At 47.6% G+C, this 21,268-nt stretch overlaps 1 protein-coding gene across 1 annotated transcript in view; it reads right to left on the bottom strand.

Moving 5' to 3' along the window:
- SVOP (SV2 related protein) overlaps positions 1-20,888 on the bottom strand; it is a 38,432-nt gene extending 17,544 nt beyond the window's left edge. Inside the window, exons 1-7 of the mRNA XM_059676079.1 lie at positions 20,616-20,888; positions 12,737-12,897; positions 10,496-10,581; positions 9,265-9,363; positions 8,066-8,137; positions 6,108-6,232; positions 1,098-1,161 (exon numbers count right to left, since the gene is read on the bottom strand). Coding sequence (XP_059532062.1) covers positions 1,098-1,161; positions 6,108-6,232; positions 8,066-8,137; positions 9,265-9,363; positions 10,496-10,581; positions 12,737-12,897; positions 20,616-20,650 — 642 coding nt within the window. The 5' untranslated portion in view covers positions 20,651-20,888. The remainder of the gene's footprint in view (positions 1-1,097; positions 1,162-6,107; positions 6,233-8,065; positions 8,138-9,264; positions 9,364-10,495; positions 10,582-12,736; positions 12,898-20,615) is intronic.
- Positions 20,889-21,268: the final 380 nt, after the last annotated feature.

The following is a 21,268-nucleotide window of genomic DNA, read 5'->3' as shown; positions in this document are numbered from 1 at the left end:
CTCTGTGCGTGACAGGGTATAGAGCCCCAACCCCCCTGATGGGCCCTGCTCTGTGTGTGACGGGGGTTGCTCCACAACCTCCCCATCGACCCTGCCTTGAGTGTGACAGGGGGTGGCGCCCCAACTCCCCAATCAGCCCTGCTCTGAACCCGACCAGGGGCTGCACCTAGGGATTGGGCCTGCCCTCTGCCACCCGGGAGCAGGCCTAAGCCAGCAGGTCGTTATCTCCCGAGGGGTCCCAGACTGCGAGAGGGCACAGGCCAGGCTGAGGGACCCCCCTCCCCCCCGAGTGCACAAATTTTTGTGCACCGGGCCTCTAGTAAAATATATATTTTTTAAAAAGAATTGCCTCTTCCCTGTGGGACTGCATCTCCTCTGTTTGCTTCTCCAAGTCACTCTCTGTCCTTGTTCACCTTGGATCCACAGGCTCCCTGTCCTGTGGCTTCCCACAGGGATGGGAGGGAGGGAGGAAGGAGAGATTGGGTGTTCATCCCTCTGGCTCCCTCTCTGCAGGGTAGTGATGCGCTGGCTGCATCCCTCAGGTGAAGGTTACAGCTCCCATCCAACAGTCCTGGCCAAACACTCAATCTCTCTCTCTCTCTCTCTCTCTCTCTCTCTCTCTCTCTCTCTCTCTCTCTCTCTCTCATCAATTGAAGAACTTTCAAGACAGCCATGTTGAAATCAACATAGCTGATCCACTTAAGTCTTTGCATACTGAGTCTGTTATGTTTTTCTTTTTTTGTTTGTTAATCCTCACCTGAGGATATTTTTCCATTGATTTTAGAGAGAATAGAAGGGAGAAGAAATGAGAGAGAGAGATCGAGAGATCAATGTGACAGAGACACATCGATTGGTTACCTCCTGCATGTGCCCCGACTAGGGCCGAGGACCAAGCCTGCAACTGAGATATGTGCCCTTGACCGGAATTGAACCCATGACCCTTCAGTCTGAGGACTGATGCTATACCCACTGAGTCAAACCAGTTAGGGCTTTTATATTTTTCTTAAACTCACTTTTCCTTGTCCTGCGGCTCAAGACACCTGAGAGCCTCATGCCAGAGACTGAGAAGTCTCCACAAGTCCAGCCACCCTCCTTACCTCGATCAGCAAAATACACTTGGCTCTGGCTTTCATGGGAAGGAACTCAGCATACAGCGTCACCCTGGGGAAGCAAAGAGACAGAAAGGGGGTGAAGGCCAGGACTGAGTAGGAAGATTGCTACTACAGCTTTCTGAAGCTCTAGGCCAACATCCGCCTGAGTGTGGTCCATGGACCACTTACATCAGAATTTCCTGGGGTGATGACTTTAGAGGTATACCCCCAGGTCCCTCCCCAGACCTTCAGAAACAAGACTCCAAGGGGTGGGGCCTGGCATCTGCATTTTTAACTAGCTCCCCGAATGATTCTCACATGTGATCATTGCTTTCATGGAGCCCTCTCCACAACCCAGGGGGACACCGGGTGGTGGGGTGATGGACAACTGCATTCTAGGATTGTTCCTCAGGTTCTCCCTGTCACTCAAGTCCCAAATAATCTGGAAGAGAACAGGCCTTTCAGTCTGTAGGGCGCCCTGCATTCTGGGTCTAGCTGATGTCTCCTTGTGACCTGGCCAGACAGTCACAGAAATAATGCCAAACCCTTCCCAGTGCCTGATGTCGGGGGACGTGATGTCCACCCATCTTATCACTGGTGATATTAAGCGTCATCCCCGGATCAAGTTGGTGTCTGACAGATTTCTCCACCCTACGGTTATTATTTTCCATTTGTGATGAGTAAGTCCTCTGGGAGGGAACATTCAGAGATGACCCTAAATCCTGTTACCCTTAGACCTTCTACCCTCCAGCTTAAGCATCCCGTCTATTGATTATTTCTGCCTGAATAAATCGCCACGATGATGGTCACAAAGGGTATTTTTATTTCCATTATTCTGTCTACATTTATTGGCTGACATTCTACTATAAGGAAAAGGTTTCCCTGCTCCCCTTTATCTCTTTCTGTCTACCTACCTACCTATTCATTGAATCAATGAGGATTTGTGGATTTCTGTTTTATTCAATGGATTGTAACCCATTTCTGCCATTATTAATTTGATGCTCAGACTGTCCTAGATCTGCACAGTGCAAGCCCTTTTAAGCTAAATCCTATGTCTTTTTGCTGCCTCCCTCATTACTTGAGCTCTTTCTTACTTATTGGCATGACAAGACGTCCTTGCCTGAGCCCTGGTGTCAGCCATTTTTCTAAGAAGCCCTGGTTCCTTTTGGCAGATGATGGTATTTAGAAACCAAGGTCTGGGTGCTCAGTGTGCTCATTGCTACTGGGGTGTCACTGCTTCTAGGCCAGCGGTTCTCAACCTGTGGGTCGCGACCCCTTTGGGGGTCGAACGACCCTTTCACAGAGGTCGCCTAAGACCATCGGAAAACATACATAATTACATATTGTTTTTGTGATTAATCACTATGCTTTACTTATGTTCAATTTGTAACAATAAAATTGGGGGTCACCACAACATGAGGAACTGGATTAAAGGGTCGCAGCATTAGGAAGGTTGAGAACCACTGTTCTAGGCCCTCTCAGTGAACACAGCTAAGAGATCTATCTATCTATCTCTGTCCGTTCCTCTCTCTCCCCATATACACACCATATATTTATATCTATATCCATGTACAGGTATTTAAAAAGCAACAACAATGAGCTCATACTGATACTTTCAATTCCAGTCCAACCAGAACGTTAGGGTTCTTTCTAACCTTCCAGTTTCCATGTTTGTAAATCCCTTCTCCAACACTGAGGAATCTGGGCCTCACTATCCTCAATATATTTATGTATCTGGTCAGTCAATTTACTTGTGTGCTCAATGTAACCAACGCCTTAACTGCACCAGCAGCCTCCTCCATCCACCGCCTCCCCTTTCCCTTCCTCAGCCACTGGACAGGCCGGAGGAGAAGGAAACGTCTAGACCATGCTGCCTTCCATGTTGTAGGAAAAGGAGACCTTCTCTTTCCCCTCATCTCCCACCTAAGCCAGGCACCCGAGCTACTTGGTGGCCTCATGTTCCTCTCCTGGCTCCTCATAAGGGAGGTGGGGGTAGAGGGAAGCTAATTTCCACGAACCCTTTCGAGGCAGATGGTGCTCAGGGCCCCTCCAGATGTCCTGGAATCCCTTTACTAGGCCAGCGGGCAGTCAAAAGTTATATTAGAATTTTCTGCTGCAGAGTGGTAGAGTCCCTAACCTCCCCCCTCACTGTTCAAGGCTCAACTGTTCTTGTTCCTGAATCTGTGTCAGGATCTGCTTCTCATAAGGCAGCTTGGGAATCTTTCCATATTCATATACATAGATCTACAGCATTATTTTCTAACAGCCACAACCCTGTTGGTCTACATGTAGATGTTTGTCATTTCCTGTTTTTTGCAACCTAGGCCACCAGAAACGTCTTTTCCAGGGATTGTTGCGCCCCACACTTGGCCATGATTCATAGTGGTTTACAATGAAAACGAGCTGTTTGATCTTCATCCAATGTGTGGTGATTATGATTACAATGACACCGAAAAATAAAAGAATGAGCAACAAAATTAGCCATGCCAAGAAGCAGCTGATCCTGGCGTAAATAAACCCTTGCTGCAAGTCATTGCGTTTACTGCGGCGCGTCGGCCACGGAGACTTGCCATTTGGATCCCAGGCTTAGAAAGAAATGACCTGTGCTCTCCACTCCACTCCACTCAATCTTTGGAAGAAAAAGCCGTGCCAAGGACAGGTTTGTGAGCGAGCTTATTGTCGACACCAATCTGAAGAACCTTCTGGGGCAGATGGCGAGGTAGACCGGTGGGCAGCTCCCTGGGGTGCGCATGCATTTCTTAAGAGCAGCGAAAACACAAGTCGGGCGCCAGTGAACCAAGGTTTCCATCCAGCCTCTTGGGAAAGTGGCATTTCTGCTGAAGCACACAGCACCCTCTACTGGAGAGAAGGAGTGATGTACCCAGGTGCCCACCTGTATCGCGCATTCTTTTGTGTGTGAGTTTGTGGGTTCAGTTACAGGCGATGATCATTTGGGGGTGGGGAGGATGCTTACTCCCACTGAAATTTTTTTCTAAAACGAAAATGTATGGTCTGTAGTGATAGAAAGAAAGTGACATTGACCTCCCTTGCTTGAATTAAAGTCTCTTCTAATGCTCCTTCATGGACAGAAAGTGGAATTATTAGTATCCTAAATGTGATTCCTCTTTCCTGCCTTCATTAAAAGGACAGCACCTGGCCAGTGGCTCAGCTGGTCAGAGTATCATCCCGATACGCCAAAGTTGCCAGTGGGGTCCCCCGTCAGGGCGTATACAAGAGTCAACTAATAAATGCATAAATGAGTGGAACAATAAATCCATGTTGCTCTCCCCCTCCCTCTCTCTCTTCCTCTGAAATCAACTTAGAAAAATTTAAAATAATAAAAAAAGAATACCCCCTGCTCAGAACCACCCATTCTACGTTCCCAGAATCCTCCCCAAATCAGTACTCGGGCCCCATGGGCAGGACCTCTGACTCCGTAAGCTCAGAACCCTTTCCCAATATTTGTTCAAGTGTAAGAGCTTTGGCGTTGGGCAACCTGGATTGGAACCAGGAGATGGTTTGCAAACGCTGCCGTACAACTTCCCCTCCCTGCCTCTGTGCTCCCTCGCAATGAGACTTGGCAGCGCACTCCATCCCGAGTCTACATCCTCATCCCTTCCGTCTGGGCTCTGTGACTTGCTTTTTGATCAATAGGATGTTGCAGAAGGGATGCTGTGCCAGTCCCAAGCTTGGGCCTCAAGAGGCTCTGTGGCTTCTGCTTGCTCTTGGACCCCTGCCCAGGTACCATGTGACCAGGTGCCTGGGCTAGCTGGCTGGAGGACGAGAGGCTGGTGGAACGCAGAGGAGTCAGCTGTGGCCATTCTAAACTAACCAGCCCCCATTCAATTCACCAGGTGACCGAAGACACATAAGTAAGCCCTATTGAGGCCAGAACAACCAGTCTGATGAACTGCAGAATCACGAGTTAAACAAACCATTATTTTAAGCCATAAGTGTTGGGATTGTTTGTTACAAAGCAAAAGTAACTTCCACGCCCCACTTAAGAACCACCTGACCCCACAAGTCACTTAGGATCTCTGAGCCTCAGTTTCCTCATCTGTAAAGTGGGGATGATAGGATTGTTCAATGGACAAGATGAGATAGTGTGAGGAGAGCACCTGGCACAGGCCTTGCACTTGGTTAACACTCAATTAATATCATCATCATCATCATCATCATCACTATTAATGCTAATACTGTTGCTCTCACCAAGAACTGATGTGAACACCTACTTTGAGGGAAGAAATAAAGGAAAGAAAGAAAAAGGAAGAGGAGGGACATAGAAAGGCACAGATCAGAGCAGAGAGATGATCTGGCTCCTTGTTAATCATATAATCTGTATAGAAGATGAAGGATGTTATCTAAACTTATTGAGGTAATCATTTTGCAAGATATGTAAGTCAAGTCAGTAGGCCGTATTCCTTAAACTGCTGTATGTCGGTTATATATCAATAAAATGGAAAGAAAAAATTTTAATTATAACATTCTTATGCTATAATTTGCATTCATACTAAAAATTTAGAGTACATTATAAGGACTTCTCATTGTTGGGCTCTTAAAAACTACACAGCAAAATCCTACTCATTTGGTTTTGTGAGGTGGTGCAATTGGGTAAAGCTATTCTAAATGAATGGAAACTCTTCGTCACATTTAATTACATAAAAATATCTTCAACTAAATGTTTCCAAATAATGAACTGAGGGGAGCCATTTTTATAACTAGATAAGAACATTGCCTGATTAAGATGATTATTTTTATGTAAATGGCGGAAGCGACAGAGCTGGGAGGCCAGTGGCTCTCTTGGGTGGTTAAATATTTCTTCTGTAATTTTGTTTGTGGTTTTTATGTGCTTTCCTCATAGACAAAAGAGTTATAGGATACAGTTAAGATAGGATGTTTGGAGGATCAAGTGATGTTTAAATCTCAGCTCTGCTGTTTACTAGCTGTGAGACCTCGAGACCCTGACACAGGTGACTGGCTGCCTGGCTGCCAGGCCAGAGCTGGGCATTTACTTACGACTGGGGGACCCCTCCGATCCCAAAGCCCACCAGGCCCCGGAGCACCAGGATCCAGCTGTACACGGGCGCGAAAGCACTGAGGATCCCGTAGTACAGAGTCCAGAGCACGCTGATCTTCAGCCCCTGCACAGATGGGAGACACCAAGTCACAGGGCTGCTCAGCACCGCCAGGTCTCAGGGCCCCCACATATTTAAACTCACCCATAGGGTCCTGTTCAAGGGGGACCCATAAACCAAGGATTCTCTGTGTGGGTGCTGCCCACCTCTAGGAGGTATGTGGCAAAATTGTGGGGCTTTCTTAGTTGCCCCAATGATTGGCATGGATAGCCAGGGCCCAGAGGTGTAAGATGTCCCATCGTGCATGAGACCCAGGAAGACTTGTCCTCCAGGCCAGTGTTGCTTAGTGGTTGAGCATCAAACTGTGAACCAGGAGGTCAAGGTTCAATTCCTGGTCAGGGCACATGCCCAGGTTGTGGGCTCAATCCCTGAGGCAGCCAATCAATGATTTTCTCTCATCATTGATGTCTCTCTCTTTCCCTCTCCCTTCCTCTCTAAAATCAATTAAATATATATATATATATATATATATATATATATATATATATATATATATATATATTTTTAAACCTTAAACTAAATGAAAAGGACTAGAGAGGAAATTTGGAGGTCTACCAGTTGATTTCAGGTCTTTGGGAACATGACTTTAACTAATAGAGACAATATTTCAAATAACCGCGAATCACCTTGCAAGGAAGTGATTTCTTTTTCATTTTAATAGTCATTCTTCTGGTTATGGCCAAAGGAAGCATCCGTGTGGTGCCAGGGTGTCTTTAACACCTTTTGGACCACCTACCAATCTCTCTTTTTAACCAAGAAAGCACTGGGCAACGGTGAGCAGCTAGAACTTAATAACACTGTTTTATTGTCACTGTATATACTTTTGCAGATATTTCCTTAGGGCAACAGTTCTCAACCCCTTTGGGGGTCGAACGACCCTTTCACAGGGGTCGCCTAAGACCATCGGAAAACACATCTATAATGACATATTGTTTTTGTGATGAATCACTATGCTTTAATTATGTTCAATTTGTAATAATGAAAATACATCCTGCATATCAGATATTTACATGATGAGTCATAACAGTAGCAAAATTACAGTTATGAAGGAGCAGCGAAAATGATTTTATGGTTGGGGGTCACCACAACATGAGGAACTGTGTTACAGGGTCGCGGCATTAGGAAGGTTGAGAACCACTGCCTTAGGGCAAGTTTCTTTCCCCTCCCAAAAATTCATGTCATTAAACTACACACACAACAACAACTGATACAAATAAAGGTATTGGGTACCTAAGAGAACAGGTAGGACAGGAATTATTCAAGAAGGAAGCCCTGGATCTATTGGGATAATAATACAACAACACTGATGCACCCCTAAGCCCATGACTATGAAGTTGGTGCCTCCGCACAAAGACTTAATTCCTTTCTTTGGGCGTAAGCTAGCTCAATGGAGACTTTCCTCCTTGGAACCCAAAGGGTCTTGCCATGCACATGCTTGGGCGACCCCGGGAATGTGTGATTTCAAGATCCACAGTGGCCCCAGCGCAATGTCTTCTCATAGCACGTCAGCAAGACTCCTAACTAGGCCCCCCACGTGCTCAAGCAGCTTAAGTGTTGCTCTTGTCGCCGTCACCACGGAGATAACCTAGGCCCGTGGTCAGCAAACCGCAGCTCGCGAGCCACATGCGGCTCTTTGGCCCCTTCAGTGTGGCTCTTCCACAAAATACCGACTTCTGCACATGGGCCACGAAGTTTCAATCGCACTGTACGTGCGCGCCCGCACGTGGTATTTTGTGGAAGAGCCACACTGAAGGGGCCAAAGAGCCGCATGTGGCTCGCGAGCCGCAGCTTGCCGACCACTGAGGCTAGGGGACAGGCGCTTAGGAGAGATGGCCTTACTGTTTTCCTGCCGTACTGGTCTGAGATGTTTCCCCAGAGGGTGGAGCTGGACATCATGCCGATAAAGACCACCTGTGGGTGGAAAGAAGGTTTCTGTTAGACGGTGACACGGAACACTGATCGCAGAGAAAGGGCACGACAGATGGAACCTGCGACGTCACGCCCTCGCGATAACAATGAACCAGCCTTTGCGGAGATCCGGCTAAGGGGCGAACACGATTCTGTGCGCTCCATGCTAGTGGCGAAACCTCACAGCCATCCGAGGGCGTGGGTGCTGTTATTGGCCCCATTTTACAGATGAGGAAGCTGAGACTCAGAGAGGGGAGGTCACGTGGCCGGGGTCCCACATCTGTAAGTGGGGCAGCCCCGGCCGGACTCAGGCAGTATGGCTGCAAGTATTATTGATTTCTTGTCCTGTTGCTGAGAAAATATCAAAGGTTGCAAGACAGAGTGTGGAGAGTATGAAAACAGGAGGCGGGAGGTTGGGATGGGAGCTGTAACCCATTAGAAGAGAAAGCATTCACGGAGCACTGACTGTGCTCGGGCAAAGTCACTGTTACATTGTTAACCCTTGAACAGAGCTCATGAGGTTGGACTCATCATATCCATGTTATAGAAGGGGAGCCTGAGGCTCAGAAGGGTTAAGAAACCTGCTCAGGCCCGGCTGGCATGGCTCAGTGACTGAGCATCGACCTATGAACCAGGAGGTCACGGTTCAATTCCCAGTCGGGGCACATGCCTGGGTTTTGGGCTCGATTCCCAGCAGGGGGTGTGCAGGAGGCAGCCAATCGATATTGATGTTTCTCTCTCATCGATGCATCTATCTTTCTCTCTAAAATCAATAAACACTTACTTAAAAAATTAAAAAATAAAATCTTCAAATCACCCCCCTGGGGGAGGTTTTGGCACCCCCTTTTTGGATGAATGAGGTGTATAAGGTCTCCGTGATATGCCCAAGTAGCCTGCAACTTCCCAGCAAATGATGTCTGGGGACCCCAGGACTTGGACCCCTGGGTGCAGTAGAAGTGGCTGCCAACCAATGGGGAGTAAAGGGAGCTGAGGTCATGGTGTTTCCATGCAGAGAGTTTCATTCTTTTCTGCTGAGCAGCTGGCAGCAGCAGGGGGAGGGGGATCCCCCCCACAGACCACCCCAGGGGACCGGAACTGGACCCAGCAGGAGAGCTGCTGCTGCCGCCTACCGAGGTCAGCAAGGCCACCTGCCAGCTGGGGAGCCGCCACTCGCAGTGCAGCTGGGGCGCGAGGATGCTCAGGATCATCATTTCCATGGCGTCGGCCATCTGCAGGGAGCAAGCAGGTGTCAGGAGCCAGGACGCTGCCTGGTGCCCGGGAGGCTGACCCCTGGCTCAGGGACCCCTCCTCCCCCATGAGAGCCTGGAGAGCTGACCTCTGGTTCAGGGATTCCCCCCCCTGCCCCTGGTGAGAGCCTGGACAGCTGACCCCTCACTCAGGGACCCCCGAGAGAGCGTGCAAGAACCCCTCTTCCATTGCCTGCTGAGCGCCCTACCACACATCAAACACACCACAATCTCTAGTAGTTAAAGCGGTGTGGTACATGCGGGAATTGACAACTAACCATTCAACATTCTTTTTGTGTGTATGTGTGTGTTTCAGTACTTAAAAAAATAAAGGCATTCCCTGAATGAAGTGGGAAAACATCGCATTTCAAAAATTTGAGAATTTTTTTTTTTTTTTTACAGAGATAGACAAGAATCTTTTCTCTTTAGTTCAACTAAAGACTTCTTTGTCTTTGGTTTCAAGGTCCTTGTTCCTGTAGAATTCTCTCGTCTGACCTTTTAATATATTAACACATACTAGGAAGCGCCAGTAATGAAACATCCTTTATGGGACGAGGTAGACGGAACCATGGGGCAGAAATGAGAGTCCGGAAGCAGACCCATGTGGGCGTGGGAAGGTGATGGGCGATACGGGTGGCCTTTCAAATCAGTGGGGAAATTAAACATCTATTTTGGGAACTATTTAAACCGGTCGCCCTCTTGCACCATTCCCCAAAATCAATTTCGGTTGTATTAATGGTCGAGATGCGTTATTTGCAATAGGTGGGCGAGGGGATTTTAACAAGAGACGTGAGCAAAGGGCTCACTCTTCTCTGTGCCTGCTTTTCTAGGGGGAGCTCCGCGGATGACATCACAGTCTCCGCGTAGCCTGAGCCCCCAGGGACGGAGAGCCATTTAATTAGCCAGAAGCGCCCACTCCTGAGGGCAGTTGCCAGCATTACCCGCAAGCACTGGCCACCAGGCTCACTCATCATGACCCTGACTGATTCACCCCGAGGCTCTCTGTGGAAAGAGCTGGGTCCTTCCTCGTAGATCAGGGAAACGCAGTGGAGCAGCAGAAGTTAGGGTTTCTTGGAGACTGAGCGGGAGGTCCCTGCCCCCCAGAAATACTTGCCCAAGCCAAGCCGGTGAGCACAGACAGCTTCCATTGGAATTTTCCAAACCCAATGGCTTCCACCGCATCTTCCACCATGAAAGTATCTGGAAAGGAGGGAGGGGGAGGGGAGGACGGAGTCAGGGCATCTTGCAGTTGTCCGAGTGTCGGGGTGTCCCAGGGGTGTCCACAGCCAAGCTCTTTAAATGCAGCACATGCCGCTTCTAGAATTTATCTTGGAAAAACATTCCGGCAAGTGTGAACAGATACCTTGCTGCAAAACCCACTGCAACATGGTTTACAAAAGGGAAAACTGCCCTGGCCAGTGTGGCTCCGTGGTTAGAGCGTCGGCCCTAGCACTGAGGGTTGTGGGTTCCATTCCCGGTCAAGGGCATGTACCTGGGTTTCAGGTTTGATCCCTGGCCCTGGGGGTGTCTCTCTCTCTCTCTCTCTCTCTCTCTCTCTCTCTCTTCTTTCCCTTCCTCTCTTTCTAAAAATGAATAAAGTATTATTTAAAAGTTTTTAAGTTAATTAAACAATAAAAATATTAGAGGATCCTGCTGGTGGCCCTTCTGTGGGCTGCCTCTCAGGATCTCAGCAGTCCCTGCTGGCAGTTTACATCTTTTGGGAATTTCAATCATGGGCCTCTAAGGTCAGCCATAATGTTCTCCAGAAGTGTGAGCTGATGTTTGTCACACCAGCAGGTTCTGTGTTTTTTCCCTCAGCAAAAATATTGAGGAGAGCCCTAACCAGTTTGGCTCAGTGGATAGAGCATCGGCCTGCAGACTCAAGGGTCCCAGGTTCGATTCCGGTCAAGGGCATTGTACCTTGGTTGCGGGCACATACCCGGTGGGGAGTGTGCAGGGGGCAGCTGATCGATGTTTCTCTCTCATCCATGTTTCTGGCTCTCTATCCCTCTCCCTTCCTCTCTGTAAAAAATCAATGACATATATTAAAAAAAAAATATTGAGGAGACAGCAGAGCGAGTCCTATGACATCATCAATAATATGAAGAGTAATGATGACATAAGGGCGCACTCTCGAGTGTTCACCATGTGCCAGGCACTGCGCTAGGAGCTGGATGTGCATTCTCTCGTTTCGTCCCTGTCACAACTGTCCGTTAAGGCCCAGTCTTAGCCTCATGTACAGAGGAGGACATGGACATTCCCCTGTCACTCAGCTGGCACACTGTAGATGTGGGAGTTGAGCTCAGACCAGCCTCTGCTCCCAACCACTGCCTCCCCCTCCCCGGTCCTGGCCCCCTTAGCTCTGCCAACAACAGGCCTTGGGGTCAAGTCAATCATCCTGTCTCCTGTTGGGAATCTGGGGCCTCTCAGGAGTGCATGGGATGTTCTGTGATGTGGGGAGACCAGGGCCCACAGCACCCCCTCAGGTCCTGGGTTTGCCCAGCTCTACCCAGAGGCAGCACAAGGTCCTGGATAGGAGTGGATTCCGAGGTCAGATCATCTGGGTGTAAATCCAGTGGGGCTAATTTCTAGCTGTGTGACTAATGCAAGATATTTAACTTTTCTGTGCTTCAGTTTCCTCTTCTGCTAAGAAGGGGAAGATTATCGTAATAGTTCTAATTAGAAATGTTGTAATTAAATAGGTAATTTGAATAAAGTGCCTCAAACAGTGCCTGGCACAGAGTGAATCCGCAGCTAATGTCAGCTGTTCCCATCACTACTATTGTCATCACCATCACCACTGACACCATCACCACCACCACCTTCATCATCATCACCATCACCACCAACATCATCACTATTATCATCACCATCACCACTTTCATCATTACCACTTTCACCACCACTATCATAATCATCACCATCATCATCACCACCATCATCATCACCACATCACCAGTACACTATCACCATCATCATCATCATCATCATCACCATCATCACTATCACTATCACCACCACCACTATCGTCATCACCATCATCACATCATCATAGCCACTATCATCATCATCATCATCATCATCATCATCATCATCATCATCATCATTGTTGTGCTGTCCTCAGCTAAGTGTTATGCAGTGATGCTGGTGGCAGGGATTGTGATGTAACCTTTCCTGCTGAAGTAAGCCATGTAAGTTCAGCTCACACTTTCAGTATCACCCCTGTGCCCTCTGGGCCCTCCTACTTGCCTCTTCACGAGATCCCCCTGAGAGTGCCACCTGGGGAGGCAACCCAGGCCCCTCAGAGCCCCTGACTGTGGCCTGGGCTGATGCCCCGAAAGCAGGGCCCCCTCACCGTCGGTGGGATTGGCAAACTCCTTGGGCACAGCTGCCCCATCGTCTAGTTCGACCGCCTGTAGGCCCGTGCGGACCCCTTCGATCTGGACCTCATGCTCTCCTGAAGCCGCGTCGTCCTCTGACCTTGCACTCTCGCCCGTGCGACGAAATTTCACCACCCTAGAGGGGAGAGCAGAGCTGGTCATGAAGGCTAGGACTCCCCCTCAACAGCCTTGCTGCACAGTTCTTGTGCCCAAGACAGGTGAACGGCTTTTATTCATGGTCAGGGGAGTGGATGGGTAGGAGGTTGCCATTTCTATTGAGTTGGCCTGTAGAGGCTGACAACTTCCAAAGTCCTGCATCAGGGCTGCCACATACGGTTGTACAGGTTGGGCACCGCACAGCTCCCATGGGGCTCCAGTCACATGGTAGGCTATGGGACTGGGGAGATCTTTATTCTGGACTTTAATAGTTTGGGAGCTTGGGTGTTTCAGAATTGAGACTCATCTCTCTGTAGCAGAGATAACAACGTGGTCACCTGAAGGTTACATCATGCCCACAAGAAGTTGCCTACATGGGATTTTTTTTTAAGTGGATGTTACATTTTTTTTTTAATTGAAAGAATTCACATGAAAAGCAAGACTTCTGATGTCTCTTAAAACAGTAGGCTATCTGGCCATCTGGGGCTCCTCTCTCTCTAAGGCCGTGGTCGGCAAACTGCGGCTCGCGAGCCACATGAGGTTCTTTGGCCCCTTGAGTGTGGCTCTTCCTAAGCCTTAGGAGTACCCTAATTAAGTTAATAACAATGTACCTACCTAAATAGTTTAAGTTTAAAAAATTCGGCTCTCAAAAGAAATTTCAATCATTGTACTGTTGATATTTGGCTCTGTTGACTAATGAGTTTGCCGACCACTGCTCTAAGGGTATGGTATGGCTAGATCTGGTCAGTGTGGTCCCTGTCAACGGGATATTTCAACTCTGCAACCCACGGGGTAAGGGGTGGTGTGAAATGGGTTCCAGGAAGGGATTCTCTGTCCCCAAGAAGCAACCCCAAAATAAAAGCATAAACAGTCCCCCAAGGCACCTATCTGTACAAGACGAACACATCGGTACGTATTAGGCAAAGGAAGGACATGAATATTTATGCACATTCTCACTTCGTTTTCAGGGACGAAGGAAAGGTCAGTGAGTCACCCTCGACTCTGAGGATAGCATCCGAGAAGGACATGGCTACATAGCCCGAAAATCTTCCTTGACTACGGCTTTGATCGCATCCTCTCCTCGAGGGCCGCCGGGGGGGTCCTTCCTTCTGTCTGTGACTGACAGCAACCACTGCAACCTTTCTGGAAGGTGACCTGTGACATCTTTCAAAAGGTAACATGCTCCGTGTGCCCACCTAGAATGGCGGTGCAGGCAGTTCATTGTCCGGGTAGATCCAAGCGGGCGACGATTCACCGCCCACATAACGGCCCGCGGTGGATTCTTAGCTAGCCGCGTGCCAGGCCCAGGGTGTGCACTTCCCATCGATTATCTTATTTAACCTTCACTTTTACTATCCCCATGTTCCGGATGAGGACGCTCGAGCACAGAAGGGCTGGGAGCGCGTCCAAGGTCACACAGTGGGTGTGTAAGCCAGGCTGTGGCAATGCCACCTGCCCTCCCGGAGTCCCCACTCCCAGCCTCTCTGCTGGAGCTGTTCTCCTCTGAAGCTCACAGGCTGTGTGCAGCTTCGCATGTGATAATTATCCTCTCAATGCGACAAGTATGAACAAACCCAGAAACCATCATTGGGAGAGGAGGAAAGACAGAGATGATGGCGCAGCCACGTAAGAAAATGTCTTCAAAACCCTTTGTAAGCTGCTCTGTGTCACAGTAGCCAAAGACAAGCACAATCCATGTGTCCGTCAGCGGATGGATGAACACAGTGCGGCCTAAAAAGGCAGGGAATTCTGACGCGTTCTACAACACGGATGAACTTCGAAGACGTTACACTAAGTGAAATAAGCCTACACACCAGGACAAATATTGTGCACCTCTATGAGGGGGCAAGAAAGAGTCAAATTCACAGAGATAAAAAGTAGGTGCAGGAGGGAGGGAGGATGGGGAAGTTAGTGTTTAGTGGGTATAGAGTTTCCGTTGGGGAAGATAAAAAAAATTCTGGAGAATCGGCAGTGGTGATGGTTACACAATGTGAATCTACTTAATGCCACTAACTATACATTTACCATGATCAAAATGGTCAAGTTTATGTAATGCATAGTGTATCACAATAAACACACATACATACGCATACACACAAGTTGATCTGTAAGAGCCAGCAGGATGAAACTGTTGGGCTCATTATTAAATATGCTAGAGTATGACCCTGTGATCTAGGTCCTTGCCATGAAGACTTGAGTGTGGTCGCCAACCAGAGGCCCAGTGTCCCCTAGGGCAGCGGTTGGCAAACTCATTAGTCAACAGAGCCAAATATCAACAGTACGACGATTGAAATTCCTTTTGAGAGCCACATTGTTTAAACTTAAACTATATAGGTAGGTACCTTGTTATTAACTTAATTAGGGTGCTCCTAAGCTGGCCTTTGCTAAAAACGTGGTATTTTGTGGAAGAGCCACACTCAAGGGGCCAAAGAGCCGCATGTGGCTCGAGAGCCGCGGTTTGCCGACCACTGCCCTAGGGGATCATTAGAACTGCAGGCCGGAGCCCTGACGCAGGCCTACTAAGTCAGCATCTGCATTTTAACCAGGTTCCCAGGCAATGCGTGCAGGGCCACGTCTGAGAAGCGCTGCTGTAGATTATCGAAGCTCCTACAGCCGAGACAGTCTGGAAGGAGGCGTAGCGCCGAAGACCGGTTGCTTCTGGGAAGGACAGGACGGAAACGAGGATTTCCTTGCGAGGGAAAGGGAATAGTCTTTACTTTTGTTTCGGACCCTTCTGTCACGGTTGCATTTTTGAACCCGGGCATCTGTAATTAATCATCAATATACGGAACCATCTCGACTCTTCACAGAGCTCTTGCTGATGGGGCAGCGTCTGCTGAGCATGTTACGTCTGTGAAATGGGAACGAGGACGGGCATGCAGGACCGTCGTGAAGTGTCACTGAGCCTGGTGAACGGGCAGTTGCAGGCCAGGAGTCAGTATGAGCTTGCCTCCCACCCGGCTCCCCTCAGGCCGCCTTTCTGCCTTGAACACGGAGTACACAAACCTTTGAGGAAAGTGACCTTGAGAAAGTGGCTTAGCTCCCTGCAGTTTTAGGCCAGGATCTGCTCACAGTCCTCCTCTGGCTAAACACAAGAAGCCAGGGCACCTGTATTTATGAACACGTTATTTATTTATGAACACTTGCCTTGAGGCAGACATAACAGGGGACCTTTGACATTAAATTAGATTTGGAAAGCCGGGCCTCATTTTGAATGGATCGGGTTTCTAAAAGTATGTATCGAATACACGAGCCAAGACTTCCTGAGAGAGAGAGAGAGAGAAAGAAATATGAAAGAAAATAGCAGTGACATATGTTAAATATATGAGGGCTTCAAAGCAGGCTGGCTCACAACACCCTGGCATTTGTGGGGTATAGATAGCATATAATTCACCAAAATAGTTGGGAACATTTATTTTACATAATTTTGCTGTTTGAAGGAGAGATGAGCTTGAGGAACTAGCTGTCAACAGTCAAGATCTTGTTTGTACCGTCATGAAATTCATTCACCTCATACCTTAAGTTAGGGTCTGAGACTCGATTAGGGTATTTTAGACAAGAAAGGTTTTTTTTTTTCTCTTTCCATCTGAGTTTCTGGACTTCTATCCCTTAAGTTCATGAAGCTACCAGACTGAAGGAAAGCTTAATTCTCCTTGTGATGATCTCACGGTGCCACTTAAAGTCTTGTGTGAAGAGACGTAGATAGAGCATCGGCCTGCAGACTGCAGGGTCCTGGGTTCAGTTCTGGTCAAGGGCAGAATAGTTTGTCTAAACTAGGACCCTTGAGAACAGTGGCTCTCAGTGGGGGTGATTTAGGCTCCCAGGAGATATTACTAATGACTGGAGACAGTTTTGATTGTCCCAACTCAGGGGGAATGGTGGTTGTGACATCTTGTGGGTGGAGGCCAGGGATGCTGCTAAACATCCTATAATGCATAGAACAGCCCCTCACAACTAAGTCTTATCTGGCCTAAAAATGCGAATAGAGTCAAGGTTGAGATTTAATACAACCCTGTATTAAAGAGTAAAAGAGAAGGAACCAAGATGGCAGCATAGGCCGCCTCCCACAACCACATCAAAATTACAACTAAAATACAGAACAACCATCATCCAGAACTGCTGTTATGGGGTGGGGCCACAACATTAGTAACAAAGAAAGAGAATTTCCGGAGGATGAGGCCCAGAAATCAGGATTTTAAAAAGATTCCCAGGTGATTCTAATGCGCAGCCAAGGTTGAGAACCACTGCCTTAGAGTGAAGTTAGCTACCATGTGTATGAAATGATGAGGTCTGAGCGGCTTTGAACGTGAGGTTGTAAAAGGCTTTGGTGGGTTAACCTTGAGGCTCCCTGTGCTCTCCCTACTTTTTGCCTGTAGTGGGTGACAGTGAACCATTTCTCCTTGGTTAAGTGCTACCAAGGGACTGATTTTTCAAATTTCACATATTTTATTTATAAGTTATATTTATAATATGCATTATATTATTAAAGTTATTTCACATACTGACATGATTTATGTGTTTACATTTTTTAATTATTTTGTTTAAATCCTCATCTAAGGATATTTTTCCATTGATTTTTAGAGAAAGTGGAAGAGAGAGGGAAAGAGAGAGAAACATTGATGTGAGAGAAACACATCCATTGGTTGCCTCCAGCACGAGCCCTGACCAGGACCCAGGCCGGGGCGAAGCCTGCAACCAAGGTACATGCCCTTGACCGGAATCGAACCTGGGACCCTTCAGTCAGCAGGCTGACACTCTATCCACTGAGCCAAAATGGCTAGGGCTATGTTTAAATTTAAATAGCCACATGGAGCTAGTGATTACTGTGTTATATATTGCAGCTCTAGGTTACAAGCGTCTCTTATTTAGTTGTAGAGTCTCTTGTATCAAGGATGGCGCCCAAGTAAATTGGATAAATGAATAAATGAACCAACCCATCCATCCATCAATCAATGTAGTCTGCAAAACTTGCTTTCAAGAAATCATCCTAGAAAGGAGAGACCCAGAAAAGTCTACCTGCACAAGGTCCCACAATAAGGCAGAACTAGATACAAAACCTCAGCCTCCGGCATGTCCTGGAACACGGCGTTGAGCCTGAGTGCACAGCAGGTGAAAAGCACAGGTTGTCCGTGGTCTCACATGAGCCCTCCTGGAGCTATGGGAAGGAGGCCCAAGTACAAGGAAGGACTGTTTTCTTAGGCACCCCCGTCCCCTTCCCCCTCCCCTGACCCGTAAACTACTTAGCGGCTTATTATCCATTAACACTTAGCCTCCCGGGGGACCGAGCCCGTTCCAAACCCCACTCTTGCCAACCCTCTAGAAGGCACTCTGATTCTTTAAACCATGTTGCCCTCAGGAAATGTGCTACCTGCAGTCTGTGGGTAACATACACAGGGTGTGGCTTAAATCCATCTCAGTTGTGATTTGTGCCCTACTCAGAGTCACGTGGCTGCTCCTTTTACTTCGTTTATTTTAAATAAACCGAGGCCAACACACTTCAGGGCTAATTTTGGCTCCTTTCAAATGTAATTTGGGTTTTTCAGAGGACAATTTTTGGAAGTCCAACATAAGAAGTCTATATATGCTGCTTTTACCAGTGAGCTTTCAGATGTAATAATAATAGTTAATATGTGTTGGATGTTGTGTGTCTGTCAGGTATGTAGCACACATTGTCTCACTTTGGCTTCACAATAACCCCATGAACCAAGTACAATTGTGACCCCCATTTTATGGCCAGGGAAACTCAGAATCAGAAAGGTTAAGTCACGTGCTCAAAGTCACATAACCGGGAAGTGGCAGAGTCAGGATAGGAACCCAAGGCCCTTACTCAATAGCCAATACTCTTAACCAGTACACAATTTGGTCTCTAATAGATATTATATATATTAGATAATATATATGTATGTGTATATATATATAAATATATACACATATATATACACACACACACGCACACACACACACGCACATACACATATATATGCATAAAATATCAGAATCAAGAAACATAAAACTGGGATTTGGGCAGAGAGAGACTTACTTTTAATTCTTGTGCTTCTTTTTGAACTTGCCCTATATATAGATGATATAGTACTTTATCTTATCTATTGACATAAAATGAATTATTTTTTAAATTTAAAGAAGTAAAACCCTCCTATTATTTTACCTTTTTTCATGAAGGAAGGACTTGTCATGATAGTGTCAGGCTTGTATACCAGTAAATTAAATGTACATGAATCCTTGAGTAACTCGCCAGGTTCACATGCTCTGACATTATTTGAAAATTTATCCCAGGAAAGCGGCAGCTCCAATATGAATCGTATTGTTACTGTGAGGACCAAATTTCATATTTCAGTCTCTACATTATTTTTTTCACCTGGGGATAATAGGTTGGCTTTGAACATGAGACTTATTTTCCATGGAAGTGGTGTGTTTTCCTTGAGAGATTTGCGCTCAGATAGGTGCATTGTTATGGATTCAGACATCGACCTTTGGATATGATCACAGCATCCTTCAGCATTTGTGAAAGAATGCTGTGTTACATAAGCTATGCTATTTGTGGATCAATTAATGAAAGCCTAAAAGTAACATTTGAGTTAATTAAACATTGGAAATGAAGATTAATTTCACGCTGATTGAGAAGTAAATATTGCAATATCCTTCAGGACTTGGAGCCTCAGAGAGCTGTGTCAGTCACACTAAAAGTCACTTGGGAGAATGCCTCAGTGGCTTAGCGAGAGAAAAAAAAAATGTTCCAAGTCAAGAATATACACACATACGAACAATATCGTATCCTTCCCCACAAATCCTAATGGTGTCTACTGCTACCATCCGAATGGCTAGCGCTTCTAAAGATTAAAACAGCAGTCCCGCCTTAGCGTGCTTTTTAATGCCCATCTCAGACTCTTGGGATTTGCTTATGAAATCACCGTGGGCTTGCGGTAGGAGACCTCCCTAAGCCCCCCTTCGAGGCCCCTGTCCTGTCCTTTGCTTGGCTGTATTTCCTCAAAGGTCTCAGAACAAATTTGGTATCGCTTTAAAAATGCCCATCCGCTAAGCAGTGTGTTGCTGATGTTCCCAAGGAAAGCTGTTGACAGTGAGTCTCACTCTAGCTGTTACAAAAACCTTCCATTCAGAAGGAGGCAAGAGGTTTCAGCCAGGGTGCACAGCCCTCTCATTCACACGCCTCCTGGCCTCCCCTCTGGGAAGGCATCTTGGCTTTTCAGACACCAGTTTCCAACATCAGTCATTACCCCCCCCCCCCCTCCAGAAGCCCCTGCAGAAAAATTAGGAATTTCACAGCACGGGAGAAGGGCTGGGAAGAGCCCATGTCATTGCATGGACTCGTAAATTCAGCCCATATTGCAAAACAGCGGCGAATGCTTTCTGAAAACACAGACCTCAAAATCCCTTTAGGATGGAGAGCAATTAAAAGGGGGAAGCAGAACAGCCTGTGGGATGCCCCATAAGATTCTGACGGGTCTGGAAAAAAAATGAAATAAAAATCGAACTGAGTCAGATACAGAGGCTGGGCTCCTGGGGTAGGAAAATGGCTTTTCTCCTCCAGGCCTAATTCTCTCCTCTGAAACGGTTCCCTTTAAATTCAAGAAGCCACGCAGCGATCCCCCCCCCCCCCTGCAGGGTTTCATATTTGCAAGGAGAGCCGGCCTCCCTCTCACTCGCCCCCCTGGTACTCACGGCAGCTGCCTGAGCTGGAATAAGTCCTCCTCCATGTCCGCGCTGCGCCAGGACGAGCCCTTCTCATGGCCCTTACATGGTGGTGCTGGATGACGAGCGGTCGGGGTTTCAGCACCGGGGGTGCCGGACAGCTCCCACGCCGCTTCCTCCCTCTGGCGGCAGCTGTTCGGGGGAGGCAGCCGCCGGGGGAGCCAGCCCACGAGACAAAGCCCCGCCGCCAGGAGACCGCGGCGAGAGTGGGCGGAGAGGAGGGGGCGGAGGGCAGAGCAAGCTGTGCGGGGAGAGGGGGCGGGGAGAGCCCTTCTGGTTAGAAGAATTGACTGGCTCTCTGTGGCTGGTGGGGTTTTACTGGGGTGCCCATAGGGCACGCCCGCCTGTGACATGGCTGTCGAGGTCCCCATGAGCGCCCTTTGGTGAACGGCATCTCTCTAAATGCTTATCTATAGGGATTCATTAACGTTATGGGTATAATATTCTTGAAACGCAGGCTGCTCTAACAAATGCAGAATATGAAAAAAAAAAATTTAAATTTGTCCATGCATTAAAGAACTGTTTATTGAGCACCTACTATAATAGGCACTGGGCACATGAGAGAGAACATGTTAGACGTGCCATTGTCATCACGGAGCTGAAGGTCTAGTGAAATGAATCAA

The sequence above is a fragment of the Myotis daubentonii genome, chromosome 19, assembly GCF_963259705.1.
Source record: "Myotis daubentonii chromosome 19, mMyoDau2.1, whole genome shotgun sequence".
NCBI lineage: Eukaryota > Metazoa > Chordata > Mammalia > Chiroptera > Vespertilionidae > Myotis > Myotis daubentonii.
Note: the sequence above shows the minus strand (reverse complement) of the source record. Positions and strands in the feature narration are given on the sequence as shown.